This window comes from Pleurodeles waltl, chromosome 5, assembly GCF_031143425.1.
Source record: "Pleurodeles waltl isolate 20211129_DDA chromosome 5, aPleWal1.hap1.20221129, whole genome shotgun sequence".
Lineage (NCBI taxonomy): Eukaryota > Metazoa > Chordata > Amphibia > Caudata > Salamandridae > Pleurodeles > Pleurodeles waltl.
Genome location: NC_090444.1, coordinates 853,722,644 through 853,743,575, shown reverse-complemented (window position 1 = coordinate 853,743,575; position 20,932 = coordinate 853,722,644). Strand labels below are relative to the sequence as shown.

Below are 20,932 nucleotides of genomic sequence, written 5' to 3'. Positions count from 1 at the left end.
GGGGTGTTTCCTGTCGCGGGCGCTAGGCCTACCCACACAAGTGAGGTATCATTTTTATCGGGAGACGTGGGGGAACTCTGGGTGGAAGGAAATTCGTGGCTCCTCTCAGATTCCAGAACTTTCTGCCACAGAAATGTGAGGAACATGTGTATTTTTAGCCAAATTTTGAGGTTTGCAAAGGATTCTGGGTAACAGAACCTGGTCCGAGCCACACAAGTCACCCCATCTTGGATTTCCCTAGGTCTCTAGTTTTCAGAAATGCACAGGTTTGGTAGGTTTCCCTAGGTGGCGGCTGAGCTACAGGCCAAAATCTACAGGTAGGCACTTTGCAAAAAACACCTCTGTTTTCCTTCACCAATTTGGCTGTGTCCACGTTGCACTTTGGGGCGTTTCCTGTCGCGGGCGCTAGGCCTACCCACACAAGTGAGGTATCATTTTTATCGGGAGACGTGGGGGAACGCTGGGTGGAAGGAAATTCGTGGCTCCTCTCAGATTCCAGAACTTTCTGCCACAGAAATGTGAGGAACATGTGTATTTTTAGCCAAATTTTGAGGTTTGCAAAGGATTCTGGGTAACAGAACCTGGTCCGAGCCACACAAGTCACCCCATCTTGGATTCCCCTAGGTCTCTAATTTTCAGAAATGCACAGGTTTGGTAGGTTTCCCTAGGTGGCGGCTGAGCTACAGGCCAAAATCTACAGGTAGGCACTTTGCAAAAAACACCTCTGTTTTCCTTCACCAATTTGGCTGTGTCCACGTTGTGCTTTGGGGCGTTTCCTGTCGCGGGCGCTAGGCCTACCCACACAAGTGAGGTATCATTTTTATCGGGAGACGTGGGGGAACGCTGGGTGGAAGGAAATTCGTGGCTCCTCTCAGATTCCAGAACTTTCTGCCACAGAAATGTGAGGAACATGTGTATTTTTAGCCAAATTTTGAGGTTTGCAAAGGATTCTGGGTAACAGAACCTGGTCCGAGCCACACAAGTCACCCCATCTTGTATTCCCCTAGGTCTCTAGTTTTCAGAAATGCACAGGTTTGGTAGGTTTCCCTAGGTGGCGGCTGAGCTACAGGCCAAAATCTACAGGTAGGCACTTTGCAAAAAACACCTCTGTTTTCTGTGATGTGTCCACGTTGTGTTTTGGGGCATATCCTGTCGCGGGCGCTAGGCCTACCCACACAAGTGAGGTATCATTTTTATCGGGAGACTTGGGGGAACATAGAATAGCAAAACAAGTGTTAGTGCCCCTTGTCTTTCTCTACATTTTTTCCTTCCAAATGTAAGACAGTGTGTAAAAAAGACGTCTATTTGAGAAATGCCCTGTAATTCACATGCTAGTATGGGCACCCCGGAATTCAGAGATGTGCAAATAACCACTGCTTCTCAACACCTTATCTTGTGCCCATTTTGGAAATACAAAGGTTTTCTTGATAGCTATTTTTTACTCTTTATATTTCGGCATAGATTGAAAACCCACTGCAGGGTGCAGGTCATTTATTGGCTCTGGGTAGCTAGAGTTCTTGATGAACCTATAAGCCCTATATATCCCCGCAACCAGAAGAGTCCAGCAGATGTAACAGTATATTGCTTTCGAAAATCTGACATTGCTGGAAAAAGTTACAGAGTAAAACGTAGAGAAAAATTGATGTTTTTTTCACCTCAATTTCAATATTTTTCTTTTTCAGTTGTTATTTTCTGTAGGAAACCCTTGTAGGATCTACACAAATGACCCCTTGCTGAATTCAGATTTTTGTCTACTTTCCAAAAATGTTGCGGTTTCTGGGATCCAGCGTTGGTTTCATGCCCATTTCTGTCACTGACTGGAAGGAGGCTGAAAGCACAAAAAAAACTAAAAATGGGGTATGTCCCAGTAAAATGCCAAAATTGTGTTGAAAAATTGGGTTTTCTGATTCAAGTCTGCCTGTTCCTGAAAGCTGGGAAGCTGGTGATTTTATCACCGCAAACCCTTTGTTGATGCCCTTTTCAGGGAAAAAACCACAAGCCTTCTTCTGCAGCCCATTTTTCCATTTTTTTAAAAAAAAAAACGAAATTTTCACTGTTTTTTGGCTAATTTCTTGGCCTCCTTCTGGGGAACCCACAAAGTCTGGGTACCTCTAGAATCCCTAGGATGTTGGAAAAAAAGGACGCAAATTTGGCGTGGGTAGCTTATGTGAACAAAAAGTTATGAGGGCCTAAGCGCGAACTGCTCCAAATAGCCAAAAAAAGGCTCGGCACAGGAGGGGGGAAAGGCCTGGCAGCGAAGGGGTTAAAGAAATGTTGAATGGTAATGTGAATCATTATAAGTAAATAGCAGATGAATAAATACATATGTGTGGAAGCAAAAAACTTCAGGATAATATTGGTGTACATTAAAAAGTTAGGTGACAGTTGCACTTAGCCCATATTTTTCTAGGATTTGGGGCACTACCTATTTCCCTTGTGTGGAGTGCCGTGGGACATTATCCCCGTTGACACTCCCTCATTTTTCTTCTTTTAATCTTGGCCTGAACCTCTCTCTTATTTATTAAATGTGAAGTTTATGGTTCTCAGCTCATTTTAACCTTTCCCTTCTCTCCTACATACTCCGATAATCAGTATTCACCTCAGGCATAGCCAAATTCGGTTATACGATCTCCGGTTAAGTACCACCACCGTACCAGGGGTGGCCCGCCAGACATTGCAGCACCGGTCTGACGAGGAGATTGCCCAGTGATGAACCTTGACATCCTATTGAGTGTGTGAGGGCTCTCCTTAACTACTGACTCTCTCCAGTCCTGCATGTTCTATCTTTGGAACAGTGTACTATATCTATTGTAGTTGCACTGTCAAGCCAGACCTAAAAATCCATGTAGGTAAATGGCTGCCATCCTCCCATTTGTGTTGCTGCCAGAGAAGGACAAACAGAATAAATTATCTAGACACTTTTACAGCATTACAATGTCATCTGAGAGCCCCTTGAAGTTCAACCTTAGCCAGCGGGATACATAAAATGAGCATAGCTGCAGTGGAGGGCAAGCACTTTTTTGTGGAAATGCACTTCTGCCCAGTCAAAAAACGTACTCCTGTCTTCCAACATGTGGGCAGAGCCCAAGTTCCTCTCTAGTGATAGTCACATAAGTGTCTGGGAAAAGCTGCACTGTCAAACCAGACCATAAAAAACCCTTTCTGCCAAACCCTTCAGGCTTGGCCCAACTACATGGGGCTAATAATAACCTCCCCTTGCCCACAGGCAGAAAATAAAGTTCCTTGACAGCCTTGCTTAACGGACAGTGAGGGGACAATGCAGCTCATGTCCTCCTGCTCTTCCGGAGGTGGGAGAAAATTTTTAACTTGAAAACTTGCAAAGGGTCAACTACAGTCCATCAACTGTGTACCTAATACCCCAAAGGATGAGAAAGGTAACAGCAATCTGTTGACATTGACAAGACGAAAATGCCTCCATCCCCACTAACCTTACCAAGGGGCTGATATTGACATACTAATCCTCACCTTGCTGAAGGTCAAATGAAGAAAATGCTATAAGTAGCAAATGGTGAGCAGCTACCCACTCTTTGCCCTATTTTCGATTTTGAACAGTGGGCAGTGTCCAAGGACACTTGACACTGATCCACTCCTCTGTGACCTGAGCAGTGTTGCAGCCCACAAAGGAGCGGGTCACATGTCACCTGGCCCTGGTCCCCCCCCACCACTGTGAACAGGGGACAGGGGCTAGTGACAGGTGACCTGCTCATGGGTTGTTTTTTTTATCCCCTCTCACATTCTTGGGGACAAGTGCAGGAGGAGAATATTTATCCCTCTTTGTCCTTAGGCTAAGAAAGATTGTGGCACATACTAACCCGACTCTTGGGCAAGTTGGTGGCAGACGTTAATGAGGAACTCCCTGTCCCCGGTCAAGCCAGGAAGTTCAAAGCCCTCCACAAGATCCCTCCCCTTCCCAAATCCCGTTTCAATTTCTCCCAGTGTTCTTGGACATCGGGGGAGATTAAAAAAAATGATGGTGCTTGGGATTGCTGGAGGCACATCCCGCCAAATCCTGTGTTTAACTGAAACCTCTTCAAATGTTCACAAACATTAGGAGAAAGCAACAATTGGTGTGGGAGAAGAGGGGGTTGAATGAGGGAAATGTTTGATTGCAGAGAGGCACTGGATCAAAGAGAAGCTACTGAGGGCACAAAGAGTTGAGGCAGGGGCAAACAGGGGAGATGGCTGAGGGTTGGGGCAGAAAATAAGGCAAGCATAAGGCAGTGGGAGTGACAGTGAGAAGTTGCCTGACAGGCCGGGTCCACACTGAGGTTGCAGGGTGATAGCTGGCTGCACTAAGGGTCAGCGGAGGGACTAGGGACATACAAAGGGGTTGCAGGATCAGGACAGGGCTGTTGAACAGTGCTGCAGGGCATGTACATGCAAATGGGCTGCATGGGGAAGAAACACAGAGAGGAAGTAATGAGAACAAAAAGGACTGCAGGGGCAAGAGGTAGCAGCACATAAAGGGGCTAAAGAGAGCGGGCATGTACACAAAGGGCCCATAGAGGTGGAGTGGGGTGGAACACAGATGCTGCAAGGAAGGCTGGAGTGCAAAAAATGGATGCAGTTAACATACAGAGGTACAAAGCGCTGTGCGGGTAAGCAGAAGGCAGTGGGACACCCATGGATTGCATTGGTGCAGAGTTACACAGAGGAGCTGCCAGGGAATGCGGTACACCGAGATTAGCAAATACAATTGATTAAACAACGGCAAGATGGCACAACGTACCTTGCGATTTACAATGTTAAAAAAAAAAACACACACACACACCTACCATCATTCCGATGCCAACGGATGCCTGGGCCACAGATCTCAGACCGTCCGAGAGATTTTCTGTCACAGAACGGCCCAAAAGGGCAGTGTCCATTGATAGGCGGTTTACTAGCTCTCCTGTTCGAGTTTTGTCAAAGAACGCAACCTCCTGCCTCAAAATGGAGGAAAACAACGACGTTCGCAACTGTTTCACAATCTGCTGTCCTGCAGAGAACAAAGTGTTCACAGCTAAGATTAACAAAACATATTTTATGTAGTAAAAGAGATTTGTAACATTTTCCGTTATTAACAGTAATAATACGTTTGTGTTCTGGTGCTGAAAACAAAAGATGTTAATATTATCCAATTAAACACTTTTTCAAATTATCTGCAGAATCTGTCCTACAATCAACTTGTTGTGAATAACTCTTGCCTCTCAGCAAGACTGCTGGATTAGGGGCAGATACTCTTTTGCTCATAGGTGACTGAATCACTCCTACACCGGTTAGAAGCTGTCGGCCAAACCTCCCGGCTCTCTGGCAGTACCTCACCCAAACCCTGTGATTTCTGACAGTCTAGCGCATGGACTCTGGTGAATTCTCAGGGTAGTCGTGGTGTAATAAATCTCACTGACTTTCTATCGTTAGAAATAAGTCTCTTACACACACATGAGCAATGAAAAAGATGCAGGACAGTTTTCAACATATTTATTGAAAGACTGCAATCTACAATAAAATACATGTGCTGCAATGATTATGTCAATGAGAAAAATCAGAAGTAGAATAGAGTGGATAAAAGGTAAATATGAAAAACCCCAACATACTGCAATAACATGAAATATGCGTTTCCTAGTAATAAGGCCTAACCCTACCCTAAAGCAAAAACTGGGCATGAGAAGCCTAATCTGCCAGTTTGGTGTCCATTAGAAACACCCCCATACCTGTTACCTTAGGGTGAGATCAGCCCATTAGTCTCCAAGTCAGGAATCGTAGAGACACAAGGCTAAGATTAGCCACAAAGTGGTGTGGAGTCTAGATGGTATATCCTGGTGGAACCCTGTAGGAGGCTGGACTGGCTTGTAGTGAGTACCAAGGGGTACTTACACCTTGCACCAGGCCCAGGTATCCCTTATTAGTGTAGAGGGGTGTCTAGCAGCTTAGGCTGATAGAAAAGGTAGCTTAGCAGAGCAGCTTAGGCTGAACTAGGAGACGAGTGAAGCTCCTACAGTACCACTAGTGTCATATGCACAATATCATAAGAAAACACAATACACAGATATACTCAAAATAAAGGTACTTTATTTTTATGACAATATGCCAAAAGTATCTCAGTGAGTATGAGTACCGTCAGTATGAGGATAGCAAATATACACAAAATATATGTACACAATACCAAAATATGCAGTAATAGCAATAGAAAACAGTGCAAACAATGTATAGTCACAATAGAATGCAATGGGGGCACATAGGGATAGGGGCAACACAAACCATATACTCTAGAAGTGGAATGCGAACCACGAATGGACCCCAAACCTATGTGACCTCGTAGAGGGTCGCTGGGACTGTAAGAAAACAGGGAGGGTTAGAAAAATAGCCCACCCCAAGACCCTGAAAAGTGGGTGCAAAGTGCACCTACGTTCCCCAAAGAGCACAGAAGTCGTGTTAGGGGAATTCTGCAGGAAAGACCAACACCAGCAATGCAACAACAATGGATTTCCAGACGAGAGTACCTGTGGAACAAGGGGACCAAGTCCAAAAGTCACGATCAAGTCGGGAGTGGGCAGATGCCCAGGAAATGCCAGCTGTGGGTGCAAGGAAGCTGCCACCGGATGGTAGAAGCTGAGGATTCTGCAGGAACGACAAGGGCTAGAAACTTCCCCTTTGGAGGATGGATGTCCCATGTCGTGAAGAGTCGTGCAGAAGTGTTTTCCCGCAGGACTGCAAACAAGCCTTGCTAGCTGCAAGGGTCGTGGTTAGGGTTTTTGGATGCTGCTGTGGCCCAGGAGGGACCAGGATGTCACCAATTGCGTGAGGGGACAGAGGGGGCGTCCAGCAAGAGAAGGAGCCCACTCAGAAGCAAGCAGCACCCGCAGAAGTGCTGGAACAGGCACTACGAAGTGGAGTGAATCGGTGCTCACCCGAAGTTGCAGAAGAGAGTCCCACGCCGCCGGAGGACAACTCAGGAGGTCGTGCAATGCAGGTTAGAGTGCCGGGGACCCAGGCTTGGTTGTGCACGAAGGAAATCCTCGATGAGTGCACAGGAGCCGGAGGAGCTGCAAAACACGCAGTTCCCAGCAATGCAGTCTGGCGTGGGGAGGCAAGGACTTACCTCCACCAAACTTGGACTGGAAAGTCACTGGACTGTGGGAGTCACTTGGACAGAGTTGCTGAGTTCAAGGGACCTCGCTCGTCGTGCTCAGAGGAGGCCCAGAGGACCGGTGATGCAGTTCTTTGGTGCCTGCGGTTGCAGGGGGAAGATTCCATCGACCCACAGGAGATTTCTTTGGAGCTTCTAGTGCAGAGAGGAGGCAGACTATCCCCACAGCATGCACCACCAGGAAAACAGTCGAGAAGGCGGCAGGATCAGCGTTACAGTGTCGCAGTAGTCGTCGTTGCTACTTTGTTGCAGTTTTGCAGGCTTCCAGCGCGGTCAGCAGTCGATTCCTTGGCAGAAGGTGAAGAAAGAGATGCAGAGGAACTCTGATGAGCTCTTGCATTCGTTATCTAAAGAATCCCCCAAAGCAGAGACCCTAAATAGCCAGAAAAGGAGGTTTGGCTACTTAGGAGAGAGGATAGGCTAGCAACACCTGAAGGAGCCTATCAGAAGGAGTCTCTGACGTCACCTGCTGGCCCTGGCCACTCAGAGCAGTCCAGTGTGCCAGCAGCACCTCTGTTTCCAAGATGGCAGAGGTCTGGAGCACACTGGAGGAGCTCTGGGCACCTCCCAGGGGAGGTGCAGGTCAGGGGAGTGGTCACTCCCCTTTCCTTTGTCCAGTTTCGCGCCAGAGCAGGGCTGGGGGATCCCTGAACCGGTGTAGACTGGCTTATGCAGAGATGGGCACCATCTGTGCCCATCAAAGCATTTCCAGAGGCTGGGGGAGGCTACTCCTCCCCAGCCCTGACACCTTATTCCAAAGGGAGAGGGTGTAACACCCTCTCTCTGGGGAAGTCCTTTGTTCTGCCTTCCTGGGCCAAGCCTGGCTGGACCCCAGGAGGGCAGAAACCTGTCTGAGGGGTTGGCAGCAGCAGCAGCTGCAGTGAAACCCCGGGAAAGGCAGTTTGGCAGTACCCGGGTCTGTGCTAGAGACCCGGGGAATCATGGGATTGTCTCCCCAATACCAGGATGGCATTGGTGGGGCAATTCCATGATCTTAGACATGTTACATGGCCATATTCGGAGTTACCATTGTGAAGCTACACATAGGTAGTGACCTATATGTAGTGCACGCGTGTAATGGTGTCCCCGCACTTACAAAGTCCGGGGAATTGGCCCTGAACAATGTGGGGGCACCTTGGCTAGTGCCAGGGTGCCCACACACTAAGTAACTTAGCACCCAACCTTTACCAGGTAAAGGTTAGACATGTAGGTGATTTATAAGTTACTTAAGTGCAGTGTAAAATGGCTGTGAAATAACGTGGACGTTATTTCACTCAGGCTGCAGTGGCAGGCCTGTGTAAGAATTGTCAGAGCTCCCTATGGGTGGCAAAAGAAATGCTGCAGCCCATAGGGATCTCCTGCAACCCCAATACCCTGGGTACCTCAGTACCATATACTAGGGAATTATAAGGGTGTTCCAGTATGCCAATGTAAATTGGTAAAAATGGTCACTAGTCTGTTATTGACAATTTGGAAAGAAATGAGAGAGCATAACCACTGAGGTTCTGATTAGCAGAGCCTCAGTGAGACAGTCATAACACAGGTAACACATACAGGGCACACTTATGAGCACTGGGGCCATGGCTGGCAGGGTCCCAGTGACACATACAAATAAAACAACATATATACAGTGAAATATGGGGGTAACATGCCAGGCAAGATGGTACTTTCCTACAAACCCCCTCTAATGACTTGTTTTTTTAGGTGTTTTTATAGGGCACATATTATTTGTGCAAGAATTCTGATGCAAGTATGTACCTAAACATCAGATTGTGTACCCAAACTTATGTCGGCAATTACATAACAAATATCTGACATGTTTGCATTCTGTTCCTTCTAGCGTAAAACAAAGTAAGCATGATGACATTAAACACGTATATCACTATTAATTACGCTTTCTCAGAATAACACTGATTAGGAAAATTAAAACATTTCTCTATAATGCACGCATCTGCAAACAGTGCTAAAAGGAAATCAATAAATAGAATAAAACATTGCATACAAATAGGTCAAAAGGGAATCAGGTAAAAAAGGGCAACATGTCCGCAAGATAAAGGCAAAGCTATCCCCTGTGCCAAAGCAGGGAACTAAAATGGATCCACAACAAGCTCAGAAACAGGCATTGCAGCTGTACTCTGCCAAATTATTTCAATGTCTATATTGTTTGTACCAAAGCAATTTTTGCACAAGGCTCTTATTCAGTGAAACTTGACACACACCTGAGATATTCAGTATGGTATAGAAGGCGGACCGTGGGCTGCTGACATAAAATTGATAATTTGTTTTGCATTTATTCCTACTACCACAGACATTCATTGTTTTTGTTTCATTTTCAGCATTATCAGCATTCAGAGAACCACATCAAAAAGCAAAAGTTTTGATCAATCTAGGAGCCAAATTGACAGGAAAGGAAAAAAAGAACAAGCATTGGCAAAATCTACAGGTCTCGCCTATGCAAGAGCTATTGGCTTTCTCAAAGTGTTTTAGCCATGTTGTACACCAGCATGGATGCTACTAAACATGGCTTAAAATTAGCGGTGTAGGGGAGGGTGTTGTGGAGCAGAGTGGCAGAAAGTGTTCTGTATTGGCCTGGCAAACAGTGCAGCTGCACAGAGTGGCATACATTGAAGTGGCGTAAACTGGACTGGTGTACAGTGCATTGGGGTACAGTGTTGCAGAGTATAGTTGTGGAGAGTGCAGCGGCATAGAAATCAGCAGGGTGTAATGCAGTGGTGTACAACAGTGTTGCATAGTACAATGCAGTGGTGTAGGGTGGAGTGGTGCAGAGTAGAGTGGTACAGACTGCAGTGGTGTAGAATTGTACAGAGCAGAAATATGGTGCTAAGGCAGTGGCGTATAGTGGAGTGATGCAGAGTGCAGTAGCGTAGAGTGGAGTGATGTATAGCAGAGTGGCGTAGAGTGCATTGGAGTAGAATGCAGTAGAGTAGAGTTCAGTGGCATAACGTGCAGTGTTGGTCAGTGTACAGTGGCGCAGAGTGCATTAGCATAAAGTAGTGTTTAGTAGAATGGTGTGTGGTGAGTGTAGTGGCAGACAGTATAGTGCTGCAGAGTAGAACAGAGTGCAGTGACATGGAGTGCTGTAGAGTAGAGTGGACTGGAATAGAGTGCATTGTTGTAAAGTGTTGCAAAGTATAGTGACGTAGAGTGGAGTGGAGTAGAGTGCAGTGGCATATAATTCAGCAGTGTCATAGAATGCAGTGGCATAGATTAGAGTGGTGCATAGTAGAGTGTAGTGGTGCAGAGAGGAATGGTGCAAAGTAGAGTGGCAGAGAGTACAGTGGAACCAGGTTGTGCAGAGCAGAGTACTGTAAAGTGCAGAGGCGTATTGTGGAGTCATGCAGAGTAAAGTGCCTTAGAGTGCATTTGCACAGAGTGCAGTAGTGTAGAGTAGAGTGGCGTAGAGTGCAGTGCTGGAGAGTGCATTGTTTCAGAGTAGAGTGTCTTAGAGTGCAGGGATGTAGAGTAGCATAAAGTGCAGTGGCAGAGAGTATAGTGGCTTAGAGGGCATTGGCGCAAAGTGCAATGGTGCCGCGTAAAGCACAGTGGTCTAGAATGCAATGGTATAGACTGCAGTAGTGTAGAACGCACTAGCACAGAATGCAGTGGTTTAGAACAGAATGGCGTAGAGTGCAATGGCATAGTGTGGAGTAGAGTGCAGTAGAGTTGAGTAGATTGTTTCTGAGTAGAGTGAAGTGGCATAGAGTGGAGTGGTGCAGGGTAGAGTGCAGTGGCGTAGAATGACATACAGAGTAATAGCGTAGAGTAAAGTGGTGCACAGTGCAGTGCCACAAAGTGCAGTGGTACAGAGTAGATTGAAGTGGCGTAGAGTGGATTGGTGTAGAGTGCAGGGCATGAAGTGGAGTGCAACTGAGTAAAGTGCATTTGTGTACAGTGTACTGGCATCAAGCCTAGTAAAGTGAAGTGAAGTGCTGAAATGGCTTAGAGTACAGTGGCATAAAGTGCAGTTGTGCAGAGCAGATTGCAGTGTCCTAGACTTGAGTGGTGAAGAGTGCAGTGGAGAAGAGTGCACTGGCTTAGAGTAGAGTGGTACAGAGTAGAGATTTCTTAGGTGAAGTGCGTAGAGTGCAGTGGCGAAGAGTGGTGTAAAGTGGAGTTGTGCACAGTAGAGTGTAAAGGTGTGGAGTTGTTCAGGGCAACGCCGGACTGGCCATACCAGGCATGGGGTGTTTCTCCAGGAGGCTGGAAGGGTGGGGGCAGTTTCAAAAGCCCTGCAGAGTTCCTTGTATATCCTTTTATTTATTTGTATTTGTTATTATTTAAGCAAAGATCACTCATCACAATACATTTATGAGTCATCATTTACGGGCAGGGAATACAATACGTTCAGCATAATTAATCCCATACAGAAGAGCTCTATCTGATATGCTAATCACTTCAACCCATTTAGTCAATGGTGCCAGATGTGTTCCCTGTGCGCCTCTTCTTATAGCCTTTCAACTTGCATAAACTCAGCTCAATACCGTGAAAAGATTTTGAATGTCAGAGTGTCTTTTTTGATCCAGTCTGAGGTTATACATAATTTAAGTATTGCCATAGCCCTAAAAAGAATTTTTTTTTTTATTTTTTTTATATAACCAGTCTTTTTCAACGGGTCCATCACCCGTAGTTACATTACCGTAGGTGTAAGATTAACCCTTCCGTCAATTACATCCTTAAGGAACATTTCTACTTCACAGAGCAATAATTTCAACTCGGGCATGTGAAAAACATATGCATAATCTCAGCTCCTGGCCCCCCACATCGTTTACATTTCCCATCAGAGCCTCCCCATTTGCACATTTTTCCTGGTGTATAATACAGATTGAATAGTGTCTTGTAATGCTAGGTTTTTAAACTAGCAGAAAGAAATGTGTTTTCTGCTAACTCTAATGATTCCTCCTACCACGCCCCCTCTTTGCCCACTAGGGTGCCCCATCTGTCATTCTGTATCACTAAGTCATCCTGTTGGGCATCTACTAACAGATCAAACAATGTGCCTATCTTCTCCCTACGGCCAATAGCCTCTATTAATAATATCTTATCCATCGGAGAAATTTCATACTTATGGCGATGGAGAAAATCTCGAATTTGTAAAAATTTTAAGAAGTGGTTCCTGGGTAAGCCATACTGTGTCTGTAACTCCAGAAACAACTTACACTCAGAATTTGCATATAAAAACCCAATCCTCACTATCCCTTCATGTCGCCAAATATCTAAAATAGGATCCCTAAAGCTAGAGAAAGGGATTGATGAGGAAACAGTGGAGTACAAAAGTCAATCCTGCCCATCCCAATCCATCATTTTACCTGCATCCAAACCTTATGAGCTGCTAGTGAAGTTTTAAGTCTTACCCTTATAAAATAGCTGGGTTCCACATATTTCAAAAGCCAGCCTTTTGCCTCAGAGCCCAAAAACATTTGATACAGGGAGGGATTCTCTGCTTGCATACCCCCTGTTGTACCTCAGGTTATCAATATATCCATATGTTGAAGGCAGCAAGCATAGTAATATAGCATGAAGTTGGGAGCTGCCCAGCCACCTCGACATTTTGGAAGGGTAATATATTTCATAGCTCTTCTGGGCTTGGCATAACCCCACAAGAAATTGCTGCCAATTGCCTCTATCTTACATCATCAGCTTTTTGCAATATCTAAAGGAATCGACTGGAACAAATACAATATCTTTGGTAAAACATTAATTTTTAGAACATTGCAGCGGCCCAAGAGTGATAAATATAAATAATGCATTCTATCCAGGTCTCTCTCTACTTTGCTCAGCAGGGGAGCCATATTGAGTTCCACCAGCTCATTCACTGCAGCCGTAATTCTAATCCCTAAATCTATTGCATCCGTCACAACCAGCTTGTCTCTGATAAAGGTCTGAGCTGAACATATAACCTGCGTCTTATCCTCATTCAGTTTATAACCAGAATATAGTTCAAAGTTTTTAGCCAGCCCTTCAATTCCTTAATAGCTCCCTCAGGGTCGGTTGTAGTTACAACATCATCGGTATAAGCAAAAACCTTATATTTTTACCCATGATAGACCACTGGATTGATGTTGTTACTCCCCTCCAATTTAATTAACAACGGATCGATATATAATGCAAACAGCAATGGAGAGCATGAAGACCCCTGTCTGGTGCCTCTAGTAATAGATATTAAGCTTGACTCCAAACTTCCCAGATGTACCTGAGCTTTGGGAGCCTTATACATGGCCATAATAGCTGATAAATAGCCCTACCCAATACCCTTCCATTTCAGGGTCTCCCATAAAAAATCCCAAGAAACACAATCGAATGGCTCATCTAATAGCACCAGGCCAAGTGGTGTCTGGTGCATCCATGCAAGCTCAATAGGCAGATTATCCTTCTGATGTGACCCCCCCCTGCCGGGAATAAAACCATGCTGCCTCTTGCAGACTAGCAAAGGGATAACTCTTGCTAGCCTAGTTGCTAAGATCTTAGCTTATATCTTCCCACCGCTGTTTAACAAGGAAATTGGTCTATATGATCCGGGAGAGTGGGGTGGCCTGTATTTCTTTTTGAAAATTATAATGCTGGCAATCTCCAAAGACAATGGGATCTGCCTAGCTGTGCCTTTGCGAAAAGTTTCAAGCAGGTTCCTCTAATGTTCTCTATAGAACTCGAGTGGTAGGGCATCTGGCCCTGAGGCTTTCCCTGAGGCTAAAGAAGTTACTGCTTCATATACTTCCTCCAATTGAATCGGCGCATCCAATGCAATTTGATCCTCTTGAGAGAGCCTAGTTGATCTCAACCCTCCCAAACATTCTTTGGCCTCTCTCTGTGCACCAGCAGAACATTCTGTATCATCTCTACATTGCTCTTGATAAAAATCCCTAAAAACTTCCAAAATCTCCTCAGGCTTTTCACATTTCCACCCCTGTGTGTCCATGATGACCTCTATGTCCATATCTACCACTTTTTCCTTATTAGCCTAGCAAGAACTTTGCCAGTAGTCTCTCCATATTTGTACCTTTCTGTCCTATAAATCTGATAGCTGGCGGTTGCGGTTTTATTCATATATCAGTTCGCTTTAGCCTTTAGGACGGATAGCTGAGCCTGCGCTGTGCTGATATCCTCCGCTTTTATTATCCTCTGCATTAATTTCCTCTCTGCCTGCATAAGCTCTCAATGAATATTACCTATCTCTCTCTCTCTCTCTCTCTCTCTCTCTCTCTCTCTCTCCCTTACCTTCTGTAGATGTAAGTTGTAGCTCAGGGTCTCCCCTCTAATCCCAGCTTTAAATGCGTCCCACACCATTCCTGTTGCAGCTGTGTCTGTTATCCTCTAAAAAAAATTTTATCCAATCCTTCACATATTCTACATAGCCAGAATCGACTAACAGCTTCTTATTGAATGACCAGAAGCGACGTGGTTTCACAAATCTACTTATCGGTACAGTTAAAACTAGCAGATTGTGATCTGCCAGTAGCTTGGGAAGAAGATCTATCCTTACCTCCGTAACTGTCAGCCGTGATAAAGAAATAGTCCAGCTGTACTAGTTTAGAGTGCGGAGAGGAATAATATATATAGCCAGCATCTGGGGCCTTGAGTCTCTCCAAGACATCCACCAGCCCACGACCCCTCACTAGTCTCCTCATGGCTCTCCATACCTTGGGCTTACTAATGCTCCTGATTGCCCAGTTTTTTTCCCGACCTCCAAGTGGATGTTCAGATCTCCACATATTACCAACGGTAGTGGCCATGATACCAATTTAAAGTTTAGGGTATCTTATACTTCGGCGTCATCAAGGTTTTGTAGCAGTGCAGCAGTTTCAAAAGCCCTGCAGAGTTCCTTGAATATCCAACAGTTTTCAGGCAACAATAAAACTGCCTCGATATCTCTGGTGATTAATGTACCTGCTAGAGAGAGAGAGACACAGAGAGAGAGAGAGAGAGAGATCAGAATTTTGTTTAGTGGCAGTTATGACTCATCTGAGGTAGCTCAGAGGGATAATATGCCTGCTGCAAAAAACGTGTAACATGCCGATCACAGAGCAGTATCTTATGTGCTATGCTCAGTGGGATACTGCTTTTGTCATAAAGATCCTTTTGTTACTGTGCAGTTCATAAATTACAGTCATTATCTAGCACAGTGAGCTATGAACTGCCATCAAAGATTTGCATGCAAACTGCATGGTAAAGGTTAGAAAGTTATGTTTTTCCAGTCTTAGATTATCCTGATTTTGCTAAAAAAAAAAAATATATAAAAAAAAAAAAAAAAAAGTTTGTGTAGAAGTCAACTGTTATTAGTAAAGTCAACCCTAACCACTGTGTTACATTCTGAGTCCCAGGTTTATGTTTCTCCATACCATGCACTCTTGCAAAAGCCTACCAGATTGGATGGCATGTGAATCTTACACCGTGTACACAGATTTACACATGTATGATTCATTGTCTCTGTATGTGATGTAAAGTGCTGCAACACCCTACACTTTTAAGATAGGCGCTATAAACAAATTAAATACATGTGGTAGAGGGGCTATGGAGAGATGAGAGGAACTGTTAGATGGTGAGGTAATCTTTGAAGTGTTCCAGTAAAGATTGTCATATCCTGGTGCACTGTAAGGTCATTATTTACTATGGTTTAAAAACGAACACAATTGAATATATAATGAAAAATGTTTTGGCGAATGCACTGTTTTGTCATTTTTTCCCCACATTTTCTCGAGGGCACAACTCCTCAAGTCCCAATGTAATTGTCAAGTTAACTTGCTATAGCACCTATAGTGGCTGGTCTGACAAAATGTGCCAGGGCTGCTTTGTGTTCCCAGTCCAGCCCTGGTGCAGGGTAGAGTGGAGTGACCTAGAGTGGAGTATGCATGGTGTGGCAGCATACTGCTATTACAGATAACACATTTTCAACTGAAATGCCCATTACACAGACATAGAGTTTTACTAATAAAATTATACTTCGCAAAACAATAATGTTTGGAAACGGCATCACCCGGTATACTGATTTGTTAATACACTTCAGAATTAACAAAAAAATTGCTTCATTTGGGCATTCGTAATTCTGATATATTCTGAAATACTTTCACGGTTCGTTTAAAGGTTGTTGTGTGCTAGAAAATACACCCAGTATCCAGAAAAAAGTCACATGACCCGTCTCACTTTGAAGTCAGACAAAGAAAAGTGAACACCAAGCACCCTCGGAAGACAGAGGCTGACATTTGGCCTTCATCTCTGATTGCACAGCACATGTGACAAGGTAAAAACAAGATTTATAGGCCTGTTTACAGAAAGGAGCACTAGTGGAAGAATACAAAGGAAGTTAGTGTGAAAAGGCTTTGCTCCTTGGGAAGGATGGGTTCCTTCTGTACAGTCTAACATAAAGAAAGCCATCAAATTGAAAGCCAGAAATTGTGAGTTACAAAGCCAATAATAAGCAACAGGTGGAATGCATTCCCAGGGACACATTCTGATTGTCCACAAGATGTCTTCAGCTAATTAGACAGCTGTGTTGTCTGGTAGGCACCGAAGTAAAGAAGGCAAAGCGTTCACTCTCTTGCAGGTAACCTGTGGGATAATAATCTGTTGTGATCTTGTGGATCGCAGTTGGATTTAAGGCACAGACAAAGTGAGCAACTGATAATGACCTCGCATTTAGAGGTCCCCTGATTAAGTGCTCATATCATGCCTCGCTGAGTCGGTCATGTCCTTTTGCCAGGCATGCTATATATGAACAACTATTAAGAAAACGCAATTTTTTAAAATACAAGTTTCTACTTTTTCTCTTTAAGATAAATGAGGTGTGATAGGTGGAAGTCTGTTACTGCATCTTTTCTGAGAACGTTGTTTTCATGTATTCTTAACAAGCTATGATATTCACACTAATATGCCTAATAATGGGCAACGTAATACAACATATACGATGAGTATCATAAAATTAGGTACAGGTAACAACTCATTTTTAGCACTTACAAATTACCAAAGGTGTGTGTCCGAGCGTTAAATATTTTAATCAAATTCGGCTGTATGTGTATAGTGCTGGGCTACCTAATGAGCCTCTCAGCACTAGTTGCCACATAACCACTCCACTACTTTGATGCTGAATCAGTTCCTTAAGGTCATATTAGAACAGGTGAGTTTTTAACTGTTTCCTAAAGCAAGCTTCATACTGCTGACTTCTGACAGATGCCGGAAAAGTGTTCCAGAGTCTAAGAGTGAGGTATGCAAACGAGCGGCCTCCCCTCCTTCCTCTTTTCACCATGGGCTCCGCCATGACTCCCCGATAGAACCCTTCCTGGAGCATAGGGAGTGAAAAAGGACTGACTGATAGGTGGGCCTTCCCCATGGATGGCCCGGTATGCAATACAAAGAGCCTTAATACTGGCTAGTCTGGCAGACTGATGCTTCAGTAATGTTTGAAGGATTCTTGCAGCAGCATTTTGTACCAGTTGGAGCCAACTGATCACATATTTCGGACTTCCAAGGTATAGGTGAGTTTCCGTAATCAAGGCAACAGTTTATTAGACTCTGCACCACTACCCTTCTTGCAGAGAATGGTAGCCCCTGCAAGAATTTCCTAAGGGATCTTAGGATGCCGAAGCAGGAACCTGCCAATTTTATGGCCTGTGTCTCCACTGTGAGCTTGTTGTCTATCCCGGCGCCCAGGCTTTTCACTGCTTGGGCAGGCACTGGACTTTCGCCCAGATACTGTGGCCAAGAAAGTTCTAGCCACCTAGAACTGTTATTGCCCACCACTAAAACCTAAGGTTTGTTACTATTAAGCTTTAGTCTACTGTTGGACATCCAGTCTGTGACTTCTCTGAAGCACAAATTTAGTTGGGAGGTAAATTGCCTGGTGTTAGTGGTGAGGGCCAAAATGACCTGTGTGTCATCTGCATATGACACTAGAGCAAGCCCATGTGAGTGGACAATATCTGCCAGGTGGCATACATACAAATTAAATATTGTAGGGCTAAGTGAGGATCCCTGTGGGACCCCACACGTCAGAAGAACGAAGGAAGAGGCAAACACGTTGTGGCATACTTGGAAACTCCTGTCAACCAGGAAGGCTTCCAGCCATTTGATGACGATCCCTGTAATGCCCACATCCACCATCGTTTGAATGAGTAAAGGAATGTGATACTGTTTCGAATGCCACAATCAGGTAATGCATGATCATTGCCGCTGAGCCACCCTGATCTAGAGTGGATCGCCTTTCCTCTGTGGCTACAAGTAATGCAGTTTCCATACTATAGCAAGACCTGAAACCTGTCTGGTTGGGATGGAATATATGATGCAGTTCCAGGAAGTTGGACAGGTGTTTATTAACATGCCTTTCCTGTACTTTACTTACCAGCAGGGAAATTGGTCTGAAGCGGTCTACCAGGTTGGGTTGGCCGTAGGTTTCTTTAAAAGTGGGTTTACTATTGGGTGTTTCACATGTTAGGAATATGCCCTGTTTTCAGCGACTGGTTGAGAATGTTAATGAGGGTGTTCAGTACTGGAATGCCACCCTGGCCCACAATATCAGGAGGGGCGAGATCCCGAGAAGAGCTTGATTTGACGAACACAAGAGTGGATTTAAAGGTTTCATGGTTGAATGCAGGGAAGGCATGCTGGGTGGGGCCTGCATGTTGCCCTACTTGATCATTGGTACATTGGTACTGGATGGGGTTGCTGACTATAGGTGGGTCCCGATTGTTTTAATTTGATTAATAAAGTTGTGGCAAACATGTTGCAGCGTTCAGTACAGGGCGGGAGTCATATCAAGCCAGATGGGGGGAGTTATAAGGTTGTTGACTACCGAAAATAGTTTCCTGGAGGAATTTGGGGCATTCTGTATTTTCTCTTGAAGGTAAGTGATTCTGGTCAGCATAATTGCTTGTTTATACAGTTTTATTGCTACTCTAGCTTCTTTTGCTACTTTCACTATAGACCTTCCTCCACTCTCTCTCCTTCTTTCTAGCCTCTCTTTTTATTTGGGATAACAAACAGTTTATTATAGCTACTTATCAAACATACTAACCTCTTAAGTGCTGGGACTTCCCCTCACTGCTGAGCCTTTCTTTGGCTACTTAGGGTAATTTGCACTTATGGATCTATAACTTTTTTACTATATAAGGTAGCCACGCCATAGTCGCGTCCCTTTTCTCCCAACGTTTTGGGTATTCTAGAGGTTCCCAGGGTTAGTGAATTCGCTTGGAGGGGAGCAAGGATATGGCCAACACAAAGCTAAATTGTGAGGGGAATAGGAAAAAAATGCACTGCAAAAGTGTCTTTTTCACCTAAAAATGTCATCAACAAAAGGTTTGCCGTGCTAAAGACACCGTCTTCCAAGCTTTCAGGAACATGCAGAACTTAATCAAAAAACATATTTTTTTGCCCTGCATTTTTTCAAGTGGTAGCCCATTTTTACTATGTTTTGTGTTTTCAACCTACTTCCAGTTTGTGGCGGAAACCGTTGTGAAGTCCATGGGTGATCAAGGAAATCTATATATTTCTGAAAAGTATACAACATTTTGAATTAAGTAAGGTGTAATATATGTAGTTCCCTCAAGGATTTCACAGATAAATTAACTGTTGAAAAAAAGAAATATTGAAAATGAGTATGAAAAATGGCCATTTGCGATAAAGTTTTCATCTGTAACGTTTTGTTCGGATGGTAAGTTTACAAAAGCTATATACCATTATATACCATTACGTTTACTATATGTTTCTGATTGAAGGGATATATAGGGTTTGCAGGTTGTCCAGGATACCGAAGAACCCAGAGCCAATAACTGAGCTACACCTTAAAATTGTTTTTCATTGTTTACCGAGTACAAACCAATTCATATGGTGAAATATGTAGTGACAAATGTCTTCTTTCTTACACATTGACTTACATTTGGAAGGCACAAATGCAGCAAAATCCAATTAGTAATACAAATGCTCTACTATTATATGTTTGCACATATTCTGATAAAAATGGTAACTTATTTGTGTGGGTAGGCCTAGTGCCCATGAAAGGAAATGGTCCAAAACACAACCTGGAAGCATCACATTTTTTCACTCAAAACGGACCCTTTGTTTGCACTGTGGGTAGCTGTGTATTTTGGGCTCTAGCTCAGCTAGCACCATGGAAAATCAAGCAAACTGGCATATTAGACACTTAAGGGAATCGAAGGTGGTGTGACTTTTGTTGCTCTTTGAAGTTTTCCTTACTTAAAAGCTCTTGCAGGCCTCAAACGTTGACTTAAAACACAGTTTCCTGTCATTTATGTGAGGAAAATTTCAATAATCTGTGGGGAGTCACAAATTTCCTACCAGTCAGTTTTACCCCCCTCGTCCCGATAAAAAGAATACGCCACTTGTGTGCCTGGGCCTACTGCCCACAACAGGAATGGATCAAGCCAAGGTCAACGGGAGTTCTACTGTGGGACTTCCACTGACCCTGGTTTGATCAGTTCCTGTCGAGGCTACTAGGTCCAGCCACACAACTGGGGTAGCATTTTTATCGGTAGAGGAAATACTTCTTTGTAGGAATTCAGCAGAGCCCTTTGAACCCTTGAAGTTTACATCATAGAAATAAAAGGAAAAGGTGTGATTTTAGGCAGGCTTAGAGGTACACAGACCAATGAGGATAAGAAAACCTCATGGGACCCACGAATGGCATACCACCCAGAACTCTCCTCAATGTCTAGTTTTCTGAAATGTATGGATCTGGTAGTTTTACCTAGGTGGCGGCATACCCAAGCCCAAAAAGTGCAGCCATTTACCATGGCAAATGGGAAGATCTTGGAATTTAGA

The 20,932-nt window shown here is 44.3% G+C and overlaps 1 protein-coding gene across 2 annotated transcripts in view; it reads right to left on the bottom strand.

Moving 5' to 3' along the window:
- Positions 1-20,932, bottom strand: part of ABCB10 (ATP binding cassette subfamily B member 10) — a 1,288,341-nt gene that overhangs the window by 937,596 nt on the left and 329,813 nt on the right. For both annotated transcript variants that reach the window (XM_069234944.1, XM_069234945.1), the window contains exon 3: positions 4,797-4,999. In XM_069234944.1, the coding sequence (XP_069091045.1) occupies positions 4,797-4,999 (203 nt within the window). The remainder of the gene's footprint in view (positions 1-4,796; positions 5,000-20,932) is intronic.